The sequence below is a fragment of the Spodoptera frugiperda genome, chromosome 14 (assembly GCF_023101765.2).
Source record: "Spodoptera frugiperda isolate SF20-4 chromosome 14, AGI-APGP_CSIRO_Sfru_2.0, whole genome shotgun sequence".
In the NCBI taxonomy this organism is placed as follows: Eukaryota; Metazoa; Arthropoda; class Insecta; order Lepidoptera; family Noctuidae; genus Spodoptera; species Spodoptera frugiperda.
Genome location: NC_064225.1, coordinates 3494993 through 3510587, shown reverse-complemented (window position 1 = coordinate 3510587; position 15595 = coordinate 3494993). Strand labels below are relative to the sequence as shown.

At 37.2% G+C, this 15595-nt stretch overlaps 1 protein-coding gene across 1 annotated transcript; it reads left to right on the top strand.

The window, feature by feature from the left end:
• The first annotated feature begins 5740 nt into the window (after positions 1–5740).
• LOC118279316 (uncharacterized) lies at positions 5741–12875 on the top strand. Its single transcript, XM_035598980.2, has 6 exons — positions 5741–5898; positions 6345–6579; positions 7368–7510; positions 8117–8258; positions 9010–9136; positions 12692–12875. Exons 1-6 carry the CDS (start codon positions 5847–5849, stop codon positions 12863–12865), a joined length of 873 nt encoding a protein of 290 aa, XP_035454873.1. The 5' UTR covers positions 5741–5846; the 3' UTR covers positions 12866–12875.
• Positions 12876–15595: the final 2720 nt, after the last annotated feature.

Here is a 15595-nt window from a genome sequence, read left to right as displayed (position 1 = left end):
TACGGCCGTGCCGCTTTTTTTTTGCTCGACTTGGCGGGGGCACTGCCGTGCCCCCAGATTAATGTAACGGGATAAATCTTATTTTTCATTAACCACAACTGTTACTTACAAATCAATTTAAAACAAAATAGAGTCTAGTCTAGTCTAGAAATCACCAACAAAAAAACAGTATATTCTACCATTGAAAAATCAACAAAATACCAAAATAAGGGCTGGAGTACAAAAGAGGATTGTCTGTTAACGTTAATGGTGTTCCCATGTTCTCTATAAGTGATGATACCACAATTAAATGGCAGTGTGTAATAGCTTTATAGTTCCCACAAACATTATTGTTTACTACTATCGGTAATTTGGGAGGAAGGAGGCTTTGTGTTTAATTTGAAGATGCTGTTTTTGGTTGAAGGTCTGTTGAGCTAGGGATCTTAAGATCGCACACACACAACGTCACGCTTTTTACTCTCAAAGGGGTAGGCAGAGGTGCTCATTACGACATGTAATGCAGCTATACATTGTTTTTCCATATTTGTGTTATAGGTCCTATGTAAAAGGGGGTGAGCCTATTGCCATATACTGGACACAATACCACTGAGAAATTTTCGAAAAACCGAAAAAAGTCCAGTAATACTTTGCCCGACCCGGGAATCGAACCCGAAACCAGTTGTCCGGTAGTCGCACTTGCGATCAATAGACCAACGAGGCAGTCTTAAACGAGGATCAACGGCTTAAAATCGCTTTTCGAAATAGGGTAGATGATTAATTTTTATTTTAATGCTCGTCTTGTTATTTATTTTAAAGCATAAGACACGTATTTGCTCCCTCTCCCAAACTTTGATTAGTTTTATCTAAGTATTTTCTTTCATCTTATTTGACAAAACAAAAAAACACGAGCAGACGTATCACCTGATGGTTAGCAATCATCACCGTCCATAGATACTTAAAACACCAGAGGCATTACAAGTGTGTTGCCGACCTTTTGGGGGTCAGGAATTTAAGGGTTGTTGGGGAATCGAGGATTGGGAAGAGGGGTAATTGGGCCTCCAGTAACCTCACTCACATAACGAAACACAACGCAAGCGTTGTTTCACGTCGCTTTTCTATGAGGCTGTGGTATCACTCCGGTCGAGCCGGCCCCTTAGTGCCGAAGCATGGCTCTCCTACACTTAAAGTTCTCAGATTTAAAATTATACAGAATGGGACTACTGATTTGTTCACTTTTAGTCTGATTTCTGGGTACGTTATATTATGTGTATTCAAATGTTTTGAAACTTTTAGTCGTAATTTGAGTCTAAAAATAATTCATCCCTATAGGGATGATGACAGGGTATGAATATTAAAAATCTATTTAGTCCGTCAGTTAGGTAATGAAAAAATGTAAGACACGTATTTTTTTTTATTGTATAAGAAAACAATATTTAGACAAAACGAATCAAAGTTTAGGGTGGTTTAGTGGGAGCTAAATACGTCGATTATAATGATAAAAAGTGCATAGAAGTGACGTCATGCCATATTTAAATTCAATATATCAGCAAATGTATTTGTTTCCGTAAAAACCGAAAAAGTACATGTCTAACGTTATAAAATAATCTACCAGACGGACATTAAAATAAGAATTAGTCATCTACCCTACTCTTAGGTAATGAACAGACAGCACCTCTTTTACCTCTATTTATTCTTTAAAATCATTTTTAAAGGGTTACTAATACCTTTCTATTTTATTTACCACCTCCATATTAAAGTCAGCTAATATCCTTAAAACCTTCTCATAAGTTTGAATCATCCCACCGTTAGATTATCGCGCACAAACATACATACATACAGGTCAAACTGAGAACCTCTCTTTTTGGAAATCGGTTAAAAAGTCATGATATTAAGCATGACTTCTGTTAAAGATAAAATAATGCCTATGAGAAAAGCTCACATGTCATTGCCAAAGAGCTAAATCATGCTAACATACATTATCTTATCTACCTAAAAGTATTATGTTAAGGTGCGGTCAGACTAACTGCCGAAATTATTAAGTAATATTAACCTTAAATCTGTGGATTAAAGTTGATATTTGTTAGAAACACCATAAAACTAATGTAAAAATCGATATCATTCTAAAGACAGTTAATAATGTTGGTTGCTAGTTAACTTGTGATATATAATAGAAGCTGGGTCAAACACTGTTTTTCCACTCTCGTTTAGCGCTTTAAAACATAAAAAAATAATGCAACTTATAACAATACTATACAGCACAGAATAAAATGACAATATTTTTTAATGATTTTCAAGTTCATTTTGCAATGTAATACATGTTTTTATGTTAAATGCGCAGAGGATAACCCCATGATAAGCAATTGCCGCCGCTCATGGACACCCGAAACACCAAAGACTATACAAGTGCATTGCCGGCCTTTTAGGGGTTAGGAATTTGAGGGTTGTTGGTGAATCGGGGATTGGGAACATTGAGGAGGAGGAGCCTCCAGTAACCAGGACTTACACAACGAAACACAATGCAAGCGTTGTTTCACGCCGGATTTCTGCGAAGCCGTGGTATTACTGCTGTCGAGCCGACCTATTCATGCCGAAGCATGGCTCTCCCACAGTGATTGTTCAGTTTAAAATATTTTATAACAGTCATAATTCTTTACAACATGTTATGTTATATTATCACTTTACATATAATCTGCACACATCTTTATAACACTAATGTACCAACTACTATTACATTAATACAAGCCCTATAAAGGAAGCTTCAGTTTCCTTCATCGTTTTGATTGTGTTTCCTGCCTTTGTATCAAAGGAATTTATTCAAGTGTATACTAATTATATTAACAGTTATTTTGAACCTTATTGAAAGTGAATAAAGCTGTCGTATTCAGATATTTTGTTTGGAAATCGCATTTGAATTTTGTGGTACAGTTTTAGTAACAAATTAGATTTGTTTTTTGTGTTCCGAAATTGTAATGTGTTACGCTCTTTAAAATCTTAAGTGTGAATGAATAGTAATATAAAAAGCATTGATCGCTTTATTCATCATCATCGTCATTATCATCAGCCGAGAGACGTCCACTGCTGAACAAAGACCTCCCCCTTAGTCCTCTACGTAAATCGCTTTATTAGTATTTCGACTATGGAATAACAAATTAGAAAACCAAACATTCTTGCCGTTGTCGGTCCTAAGTACCATAAAAGAGGGAAAGACATCACTATCAGAAGATTCATTCAAAGACTATCAAGAATCTTGGCTTCGAAATTAAACAATAATTCAAGCAATAAATGCGACACCTATAATAAAAACAAGGCAACTATGAGCAACAATCACTGAAGCTTATGGATCTCTACTACACCAAAAGCATCACTCGTGCATAAACCACGTTAAAATTCTTTACTTGTTTTTTGAAGAAACTGCACAACGTATATTTTCTTTTGGAAAACCTTCAACAAATACTGGAAAAATGGAATTAATCCATACAAAAATGAACAATTCAACGCTAGATATAATGAATTTGCCAAATTATGAAAATCCAGGAATACCAGTGGAAGAAGGAACAATGCCAGAAGTACCACCACCAGAAGGGAATGAAAGTTTTTACGTAATGCTTAATGTTCTAGCAATATTTATATTTATTAAAGTGTCTATATGTTTTTTGTATTGTATGTATAAGACGTATAAGAAGATTAGAAATTGTATTCGAAGGGCTAATGAAAGTTCAGCGTAAATTAAAGGTAAGCGTCCACAGGCCTGCATCGTACGCAATGGATTTTAGTTTGTCTTATAGAAACTCATACAACTGCGTCCACTGATCCGGACTAAACGGACTGCATCATCGGCAATGCCTACATGCGATGCGTACTGATGACGTCATACGGAATGCGTACGATGCGGATCTGTGGATGACCTTACCTTAAGAGTCACTTTCTGTAAAAAAATATTAACATAAAACATGCATCAAAATCATCATTCCAGATAGTTTCCAAACCCATTACCAATTTAGTGGTATAACAATGGTAGAAATACATATAAAATTGTTTGTGGAATATTTTGTAAGATTTTTTAGTTTTTAAATAAAATTATTGAATGTAAAAGTCTTTTATTCAAATACAACATAATAAACATAGATATTATGAAAATATTTTAACTTAAAGGAGGTTTAAGACGCCTACTACTCATGCACGAGGGTGCGGTTTCAAAACCTAATAACAGCAAGTACCAGTGTGAGTTTTTCCTTGTTATATGTACTTTCTAAGATTATTTATTCACCACTGACAAACGGAGAAAGAAAAAATTGTAAGCAAACTATAGGCTTATAAGATCTTGCCTCTTCTGAAATCGTCAATTGAGCAGGCATGGCGATTAATGCTGTACTTTCTCCGTAAAGAAGTCGTTGGTCAGCAATGACCACTTATGTATAAGGTGTTAATTATGATGTGATTGTAAACACGTTATCACAAAACAACCACAGATCAGTTTAAATGATACCAGGTAAACAGTATCGGAATATCTTAATCTAATAACATTTGATACAATGCTATTATCAATTACCGCGAATTGAGATTTATCCCTACATCGAATCAAGGTACACAGAACTAGTATAAACTGACCTTCGAATGTGTAGAAAGGTAAAACAAAGCGAGACCATGATAAATTGGTTTTGTTAAGCTTAATATGTCACCGTGTTTACCTATATAATTTTGTATACATTATTCATGTGTTTAGAGGGATTTAAGGAATTACTTCAGAGATTAGCATTTGTAATTATTTTAGGCGTGTCTTGGTGGGGATGGTTGTAGAACGAGTGTTATATGAATAAGGAAGTAACTATGAACACTTCAGCACCCTGAAGACTCATAGTAATACCATTTCATTCTGACCTAGTAAGGTGCTATTGGTGGAAACTATCGTTTTCTTTTCTTCTCCTATAATAATATCTTCTAATTTATTTCGTTGCGGGACCTAAGACAGTCATTCATGTCCCTGGGACGAGCTGGACTTCAGTGTTCCGATGTTTTCATGGTTGTATCGACCGTAGATCTTGGCTTACAGGAGTTGTAGCGGTATGGGACAGAGCGGCGGGCTTGTCCCATTAAAAAAGAATGAGGTTTAGAAGACCTAGTGAATCTGCGAACGAATAGCGAACTGTATGGGTCCATTTGTGCTCCAATGTGTAAGCGTGATCTCCTTATTGGTGGCGAGTAGTGCGATGACAGAAATTGGCCGTGGGCATAATATCAAACAATTTTGCGGAACACAAACCATTATAGAAGAATTAGAACACGTATAAGGAGGCAAAAAGTTCTCTTTAGAACAATAAAGGTGTTAGTTTTGGGTTCTTTACCACCAGGTGTGCTATACTACGTTGCTGTAGTTGCGTATCACTTCCATCAATCATATTCATTGGTACACATTAGCACTGGTGAAAACGGACTCAGTTAAGCTATATTTTTTGTATAATTATTGCGTGCTATGCTTCTCTACTATCGATACATCACATAATTGGGCTGCGCATCTTACTCGCACAGCTGCATAGCTTAGTATTAGTGGAAACGATGACATAATTTAACTATTACCGCTATTATATTCGTAGCATAACTACATAGCACATCTCTGGTGAAAAATCAAACTTATTGTGTTCAATCCACCGAGTTCCTAAACATTACTTTCATCGACAAGAAACATCCCATCAAGAAGTTTGAAGCACAAACAACTCTATGAACGTAGAATACCAAAAAGAACCAAGTAACACATCAGGAATGTCATGTCACCGTTTGACATCTAATAAAACAGATGTGTTCACTTGCATATTGGAAAAAGCGATGTAAAATTAAAAGAAATGATATAAAAACAGCCTCTTATATGAGAAATGCTAATTCTATATTTGGTTACAATTCTTTTTGATTGTTTGCACGCCGTCTGTAAGTATTAATTCACCAATTTTCACTGTATTGTTAGTATTCAGGTCATAACACAGAAGAAATAACTTTAAAGGATTGTGTACGAGTGCATATGCAAAGCTTGGTGTATTTTTTTAAGGGGGGAATATCATTCAATGACTTCTCACGCCATAAGCGAGGCAAGAAGGAGTGTCAGACTCTTAATGACTAAAAGCCACGCCGTTCCTACTCCTGCTTTTCGAGCCGGAGTCCCAGTAAACCCGTTAGGTAGTCCGCAGCTCCGGATCAAGCATCAACTCTACTGGACCTGTGTGATCTGTGGTGGTCTGATGACTCTTTGAATCGATAAACACGTTAAGTAATCCGTAGCTCTGGAAGTAACTTCAAATGCGACAACTCGATCAATGAGGCAGGCCATTATTATTGAAGTGTTTAAACTACTTTTCCATAATATATTTACCTTCTAGATTTTGACGACTATGATCATCACCCAAAAGCGCGTGGGGCACCATCGACCGACGACATAGAATTTGAACCAGTAATGACATTGACGAAAGATAAGGAGAAATTGCTTACAATGAAGAATATAGATTGTGATAACTTCGCAGAGTATGCACGGAACTGCACGAACGACGCTGCATCGGTGTACAATTCTGTCAAGAAGTCTCCTCCGATGCCCGGACAAGTTTACGATTGGTGCAAGTAAATATTGTTCTTTTAGTTTTCTGGTAATTTTGATCACATGGACGGCCTGTGATAAACTACTGCTAAATGCTAACTATAGACCTTTTGCATTCATGTATACAATGGTGGTCACATGCGCCTGACCACCACTAATTTAAAGTTTGCTTGCACTGAGAGATCCGCTTTCTAGCCCCGCCCCATGGGCGGTGCCGGTGGTGGCACAGGCAGCTGAACATCAAACGCACCACTAACAAAGGGTTTACACGAAAACGACAACTTCATCGCTTTTTTATTCGACGAGACGTTTATGGAGTATGGCTAAATCTTTTGTCTTCTGGGCAAAGAGCAGGGGTGATGACTGAATGAAATGTAACACTCAGTATCGTCACGCTTTTTTCGTCGAAGACCCCTTCGGGGATAAAAAGCGTAAAAAGCGTGCTGGGTAGCAGAGGTGCAAATTACGGCACGTAATGTCTCTGTACAATATACCTATACCAATACACGCACTTTTCACCAGTTGCGTTCTAAGTCCCTTTAATAGGAGGTGAATCTATTGCCAAATAATGGAAACAATATAAGACTCCATGCTACTACTGAGAACGTTTCGAAAAACCGAAAAAATCCAGCAATATTTTTCACGGTCCGAGTCTCTTACTGTCGCACTTGCGACCACTCGACCAACTCATATGATGTAAAGGAATAACACATTGAACGCCGTGGTGGTCACCGGTGACCGACGTTAGCGGAGGATTTCACCTTCAACAGTTTTCTATTGGCAGTCAAAGACTTAATAAACGTTATTACAGAGCGATACGCCACCTCACAAATTGTGCTATAGATTGGAATTCAGATTGTAAGGACGTGACAGACAGCCACTTCAACGAAGAGAGTATTCGAGGACATATGCACGTGGTCAATAATATATGTAACGATGAAGCATTTCTATCCAGTAAGTAGTATTGTCTTTCTCTATTTTAAAATAAAGTACCTCTATTTTCGTCATTTTTTAAGGGGGGAAAATCATCCAATGATTTCTCCCGCCTTGGGCGAGGCGAAAGGGAATGTCAAACTCTTACTGATTAAAAACCATCCCGTTCCTACTTCTGCTTTTCTAGCCGGAGCCCCGGTAAGGCCGCTAGGTAGTCCGCAGCTCCGGATCAGCCATCAGCTCTACTGGGCCCTATCTGTGGTGTTCGGATGGCTCTTTGAGGCGCGTGCGAAATGAAATCCGACACTCCCTCTCATCTCGCCCAAGGCGGGAGAAGTCATTGGATGATTTCCCCCTTCAAAAAAGGATACCGATAGCAGTAGCTAAAATTCGAAACAGCGCCATGTTGGAGTCGAGCCGGAGTCATGCCGGAGCCGTACCATTAAAGTGTAATATGACCTTCATTCGTTAGTCACATTTTGACTCATTCGACTTGGCCCACAAGGCAATTTCTGGAAAGCTAATTTTCTTTTTCTTTTTGCTCTTATTTAATATTATTTGGGATTGGCAAAATATCTTTTTTTACTATTCTTACGTAAAGTAATAATGCTGTGATTTCTTTTTTAGGATACGACGAATTACCAGGTTGCATTGAGGGATCTGCTGAGGCGTGGGAGAAGTGTTATGCCTTCTTCAAAGCCGCAGTGGATGAACAGAAGAATACCACACACGAATGGACACATTTCGAAACACATTTCTTTATGTGTTGGTTTGTAGATTATATTTTCTGAACACCATATTATATTAACAGCACACACTATGATAGTCCATTGCTGAAAACATCCTCTACAGAGAAGTGTCTGCACTTATCACCACTAGTATCAACGTAGGCGGAATAGAAATCAGGTTAAAAGGTTCAGATTTATCAAAGAGTTCTGCTGTTCAGTCTCTGTCAAATGTGTAGTATCTTAGACGGTTCTTTCAATACCCGTGGGAAGAGTGAGGGTGGTGACATAAATAGGTATAACTCTAACTATCTAAGCATTTTTTTTCTCATGTTTTTTTTCTTTAAACGTTACCCCTCTCTAGGTTTATCTCCTTTGTCGTTACGTCGGGTACGTTTACAACCATTTGTGAAAAACCGAAACAACAATTTGTGGATCACACAAAGATTTGCTTCGTGCCCTGCGAAACCGCTACACGTTGCACGGTAGCCAGTTGCTCAACCAATCGCACCAACCGTGCAGTCATTCAACCATTGCACTAAAATTCACGTGCTATGTCCCCCATTCTTTTTAAATCCAAACAATCAAAATACTACAATCATACCACAACAATGACTGTTCACAATATGACAATTTGCCCATCTAATCCTTTAAAACAAAACCTATTCAACCATTTCGGTGACCACTCAAATTCGCAAGCTCGCATCGCTAGCTCCACGCAATGGATATTTCAACAAAAAATTCTGAAACTATTGACGTATGCATGTGTTTCAGTTCGATTTTTTTTTGTTTCAGTGCCCGAGCCAAATTCAGGAGGTGCACAGCGGATGCACTTTTTGACATACCCAAAGTTTGTCCGTACGAACAGGCGGTCACTTTACAGCAGTTTTCAGCCATTGTTTCAGAAGGAGATGTGTTTCAGGTACGAATATTTTTTATGGTATAAGTCGGTAAACAAGCATACGGATCTACTGATGGTAAGCAATCGCTACTGCCCATGAACATCCGAAACACTAGTGTTGTTGGGGAATTGGGGATTGGGAAAATTGGGTAATTGGGCCTCCGGTAACCTCACTCACACAACGAAAAAAAAACGCAAAAGCCTCCAGTTGGGCCGGTCCAGTTTATTATGCTTTTTTTTATTTTGTAATTGGTAAAAATTGTGACTTGGTTTATTTAAGGTTCACTAATGTGTGAAAAAGGATAAATGGATTATCAATATTAATGAATTATAGGTACATACGATTTGAATATTATTTACTAAACAATTTTGCCTCATTAAATTTTGGGTCTTATTGATTTTGATTTAGATTATTATCATAATACCCAGAAATCATAACAAAATGATGGTTTGCGGTTTCTTTTTCACCTTATTCCCATGTTATAACGCTTCAAATCTACGTAGTATAATTGGTGTACTCTCAGTAGTGCTGATATTTGATCCGGAGCTGCGGACCACTTAGCGGGTTTCCGAGGTTCCGGCTCGAAAAGCAGGAGTAGGAACGGGGTGGTTTTTAGTCAGTAACAGTCTGATACTCCTGGTCACTTCGTCCTAGACATCGAATTATTTTTCCCCCTTAAAAATAAAATAAAATGGTGTATTCTATACATTAAAACTTGGCCTACAATACATATGAAGTTTCGCATTCCGTTTGTGAAAAATGTTCGCGATATTTCTGTTTTTTTTTTTTTTTTTTTTTAGTTATACAGGCTGAAGTTCATTGAACCATTGTTTATTATCGGGCTATTATATTTCATTCTCCATTTTATATAATCGTTAGTGGGAAATATCTGAGTTTTTATATCTCACATTCTATTTTATTTCGATGACGGACTTTTATCGTGTCCGTTATTATTTTAATATTGTCCACAATAAAATTGCGATTTTAATCCTTGCAACTGAAGGTGAGATTGAATTTTGAACCGTATTATTATCTTGATACGGTACTTATTTGTTTTCCATCCTTTCATTGGGTATGTCTCTTGATAGTTAACTACAGTTTTCTGATATTATACAAGTCCATTGTCAGATACTGAATGCAGTTCCAGCGTCTATCCTACTATTGAGAATTTTGGTATAATAAATCCCATTTTTTTCTTGCCTACGTTAACAAGGCAGAACTTTAATGAAAACTTATTTATGCTTCACTATTCAACGTTCTCATGAACGCGAAAATTCATAGAAATTAATTATGAGTTTCCAAAATACAGCATGTGTTGGCTTGCAGTTAACTATTCAAGTTCATTTGCATTCAAAATTGCAGCGTTCTTTGCTAAACATACATACATGGACTCATGCCTTTGTTTCATGCGTAACAGCCCTTTAAACTAGTGATACACCTAGCTGCACCTAGCTTCACTGACAAACAAACTGACGGACGATTCAATTTGACGTTTCAAATGTGCCTAATTTAGGATTAATTGAAATAAATGCTTTGACTTTGACTTCTGGAGCTGTGGACTACCTAGTGGGTTTACCGGGGATCTCGAAAAGCAGGAGTAGAAACGGGGTGGTTTTTAGTCAGTAAGAGTCTGACACTCCCTCTTGCCTCGCCCAAGGCGAAAGAAGTCATTGGATGATTTTCCCCCCTTAAAAAAAAAAAAAACTAGTGATACTGAGTGACTACAATGAGTTAGTCAGCTGTATTTGTTTAAACAAAAAACTAACTTTCTTAAACTTAGTACTCGTGTTTGTCAAGTAAAATAAAGCTTTGAATTGTGCAACTTTGCTTTGTCTTATTTCTGTATGTGAGTCAGTGTGCGGGGACCAATCAGTTGATTTTACATTTTTTTTTTGTGTGATAAGGATTTTAATTTGTTTCTTCCAACTTGAGAGTATTTGTAGAGATCCATGTTTTGGTAGTGTATGTCTTATAGCATGATCAGCATTTATACAGCTAAATATACGTCATAAATAATTTCATAGATCAAATCAAACATGAGGAGACCATTAAATGTATTTAACCTCGTCGAGTGGTCGCAAGTGCAACTGCCGGACAAGGGGTCTCGGGTTCAGTTCCCAGTTCGGGCAAAGTATTACTGGGCCTTTTTGTGCAGTAATGTACTCCTGTGTCCTGTGCTTTACCCTTTCAGGGATAAAAGACGCGACGTTGTCTCTTAATCAACGTATCTCTACATTGTCTATTTTGTTACAGATGCGATTGTAAAAAAATATGTAGGAATCGTAGATGACACTTTTTGATCCTTATGGACTTCAAATCTAAGTTCAATTATGTATACACGACAAATATATACATAGCGTAGTAATATATTTTAATATCGTCGGTCATGGTCCAGGCGTATCGGCGCACATTCTCATTTGTTCCACAACCGTCCGTCCCGAGGCTTGTCAGCATTCCGGTGTAATTCCTCGCAAATTTCGAATACAGTACAATTTTGTTGTGAAACAGACAATAGGGCTATTTGGAGAATTTCTGCTATTTTTGCTTTGTCTCCCTCTCTATGTTTTTCACGTTGAAAAATAAAAGTTTTTTATACGTTTTTGCTTTTGGTTTTTATTCAAAAGTTTTGAGTACCTTGTTTCGGTGTTGTGTTGGATTGTATTTTTTTTTCAGTTTCAATTACCTATGCTGTTAGTAGATTTGAGTACTAGAGATAAAATTGTATCGGAACTGCGTATTGCCTAGCGGGTTACTGGGGCTCCGGCTCAAAAAGCAGTAGTAGGAACGGGGCGGGTTTTAGTCAATAAGAGTCTGACACTCCCTCTTGCCTCGCCTAAGGTGGGAGAAGTCATTGAACGATTTCCTCCCCTTAAAAAAGATTAGAATTCTGACGTAAATTTTATGGGATAAAGAGGCTATCGAGCAGATTATCTGATGGTAAGCAATCTCCGCCACCCAGGAACAAGTTGCAAATGAGTTACACGTGCTATGTCAATCTTTTTGCGAAGGTCTCTGGTAACTCCACCTAGACGCACTTATACTAATTGATCAAAATCATTTTTAGCGGATGCCTACGTCATAGTATCTAATTGTATGCCAAATTTCAGCACGATCCTTCCAGTGATTTGAGCTGTGCGTTGATAGATCACTACGTCAGCCAGTCTTTTGAGTTTTATATATTTAGATTATACACGGTGTAACAAAAAGGTATTGGTATACATATCAAGTGCACGGTTTCTAGATAACATAACAAACGATACGGGAAGGGCTTTTTAAACTCATGTTTTCGTGGAACGAAGTTATGAATTTTTCTAATATTTTATTTTTTATATTTCATGCGATTTAAAATTAGGTAGATAGGTACTAGGCGATCAGATTTACAGAAGAAATGTTTCGTAATTAGCGTTGTGACACGTTTTTAAACGTATTTTAAGCTGAAACGTTGTTTAGAGATTCTATTCAACTTGTATTCTTCAGTTCTTCTTGATTTATATGGGTATTTTGTTACACGCTGTATAATTCAGTTTTAATTTTAATGACAGATTAACCTTAAGAATATAATTTATTTGTTCCAGAACTGCGATATCAACGTGATGTATGACAAATGTCCGGGAGGAGATCCGCGACCCACAGGAAAATCTCTTTCCAAATTAATGAACCAACAGTCACATAGCACGTCTCTCAGTAGTGAAAGCAGGGTGGGTGTCATATTGCTTATATTTTATTTTGTATGTGGTTTAATAAAGTAAATGTTTGTCAGTGTTGTGTTTTCTTTTTTTTTTAGTTAAGTACTTTTGTTTAGTACAAAACATTTGTGTAAAAGGATTATATAGCGTTAAGACGAAGGTTTGAAACCTACCAATGGCAAGTACCAATGTGGCTTCGTGCAAGTTATATTATGTACTTTCTAAAATAATTTAGGCATCACTGACTATCGGTGAAGGAAAACATCGAGAGGTAACCTGGGCTTATAATTTCTTATTATAAGTTTGAAATCGCCAACCCTCATTGAGCAAGCCTGGTGATTAATGCTCAAACCTTCTCCGTGCGAGAGGCCTTTGGCTAGCGGTAGCCACTTATAGACTGTTGATGTGATGTGTAAAGAAAGGAATTGTATGGTAAGATATTGATTGGTATTACTATAATAGAACATCGTAAGGCTTCTTAATTAAGGGGTAGGCAGAGATGCACATTACGGCTCGTAATGCTATACAATGTACAACCACATTTGATTTTCACCATTTGTGTTATAAGTCCTATGTATGGATGAGCCTATTGCCACCAGACCAAATTCCAGACCCCGTGCTACTACTGAGAAAGTTTAGAGAAACCGAAAACAGACCAGTATTGTTTTTGCCCGACTCGGGATTTTAACCCGAGATCCCTTGCTCGGCAATCGCACTTGCGAGCACTCGACCAACGAGGCAGTCAATAAATAAACATAGACTGTAATCACAAACAAAATCACCAAAAACCAAACAATAATGAATTAAGAATTCACTCAATAAAACAGCGGTCAAAAAGTCAAAGGCGCAGTAACAAACCGAATTACTTTAATAGCGACTGTTACATTTCTTCGAAAGCCAAAATGTTCCGCGCCCGCCACAGAGGTCCCATAAAGAAATTAGGAAACGAACTGGCCACTTCTTTACAAAACTTCTTCAATTTCCCTCTTCAGATATTATAATTCTCAGCTGAATTAACTTTAAATTATTTGATTGCACGCCGGCGCTGTTTTTTTTAAGGTTTTGAGTTTTGATTTTGTTAGATTTTCTAATTGTAATGAGGCTTTTCAATATTGTGTATTATGTTTGGGCTGCCTTAATTATTATTACTATTTACTAGCGACCCGCCTCAGCTTCGCGTGGGTGCAATGGTGATTTATAATGCATGTATTATACACATAAACCTTCCTCTTGAATCACTTCATCTATTAAAAACCGCATCAAAATTCGTTGCGTAGTTTTAAATTAGTACAATAGTTTATAAATTATAAGTTATATTTATTTAACAAAAGGTAAATATAACTTATAAACTAAAGCGCCAACAAAACTATACATATTATATTATATTTCACGGGCAGTTTTATTTGGTGATCTGCGTTTCTGTTCTTTTGGGGATTAGGAATTTAAGGTTTATCCGGGAATCGGGGATTAGGAAGATTAGGATTGGAGGTAATTATGTCACCGGTAGTACTTCACTAACACACCGAAACACAACGCAAGCACTGTTTCACGTTGGTTTTCTCTGAGGCCGTGGTGTCACTCCGGTCGATCCGGCCCATTCATACTGAAGCATGTCTCTCCCATACTTAAAACAACTTTATTTGGATTCTGTAGTTTAGTCGAATGTCACGTTCAAGGTTATGTTAATTTATTGGAATTCGATTGGTAATTTTCTTTACAAATAATACAACGAAATAAGAACATAATTAAAGAAAACTGGATGTACTTTTATTACATAATACCCCTAATAGAAATTGAAAAGCGAGTATTACTACAACAAACATTTTCCTTATGACAACAAGCGAGCTATCAAAATGTAATCCTGAGTCCCTTTTAAGAAAGTGGGACGAAGAAATTCGGGGCTGTATCAATTTGACCGCATCTAAGCAAAGTTTTGTACTCGCGAGGATAGAATTCAAAAGGCTCTTTTTGCACATCAGACCGCCCTAAGAGCCCTTAATAAGTGAGGAGGTACGTGAGAATTGTCCTAACGATGGGCAAGGGACAAATTCGCTACAAATAAGGGTCACTATTGGTTGAAAACAGATGTTTTGTTTGCTTGTTATTTTCAATTCTTTTCAATGTTTATAATGAAGGGAGTGTTCAAGGAAAATTGTTCACTAAAGTCGTTTTATGTAAGTCGATTTCCTGGAAAATGGTTTTTAATAAGAGTTAATGGTTGTCTTCGGTTAATTCGATTCGTGGATTGGAAATATTATTTACTTCTTCAATCGTGGATGTTTCTTGTATGTACCGTAACACAAAACTCCCTTTCAGAATAGTATTTAGTATTCCTATATGTAGTAGAATTTTAGGATGCTACACAAAAGTGACGTGATGCCCTGAGTCTTATAAAATATATGCGTTAGATTTTGAATAGCGAATTCAAATACTTCTTTACAAAATATAAATGAATAATGATAATTTATAACATCGAACGATTTTAGATCAATTATTTATTTACCTTACTTGTTAATTACATTTTTAAATATTTAATTAGAAAAAGAAAACATTTAAAAATATAAAAAAGCAGTAGCCCACCAGTAACGGGATAAATCCAAGCTACCGGCGGTCAGGGCTCAAGAGAGAGGAATTTCTGGACAATACGCGCCGTGTCCAGAAGTACTGCTTTCTGCATCAGGCTCTTGATCCAACCATCTAACGTTAGCCTACTCAGGTGTTGGTCGAAGCTTTTGGCTATGAGGCCATTGGCAGATATGACTGCACGGTTGGCGCGGTGCCTGGGCAACTGGC

What these genes read in the sequence shown, in the direction of transcription:
- LOC118279316 (XM_035598980.2), top strand. Translation starts at nt 5,847, where the DNA reads ATGCTAATTCTATATTTGGTTACAATTCTTTTTGATTGTTTGCACGCC. An exon ending in CAAGTTTACGATTGGTGCAA is followed by an intron (nt 6,580 to 7,367) that starts GTAAATATTGTT and finishes ACGTTATTACAG; the next exon opens with AGCGATACGCCACCTCACAA. An exon ending in ACACATTTCTTTATGTGTTG is followed by an intron (nt 8,259 to 9,009) that starts GTTTGTAGATTA and finishes TTTTTGTTTCAG; the next exon opens with TGCCCGAGCCAAATTCAGGA.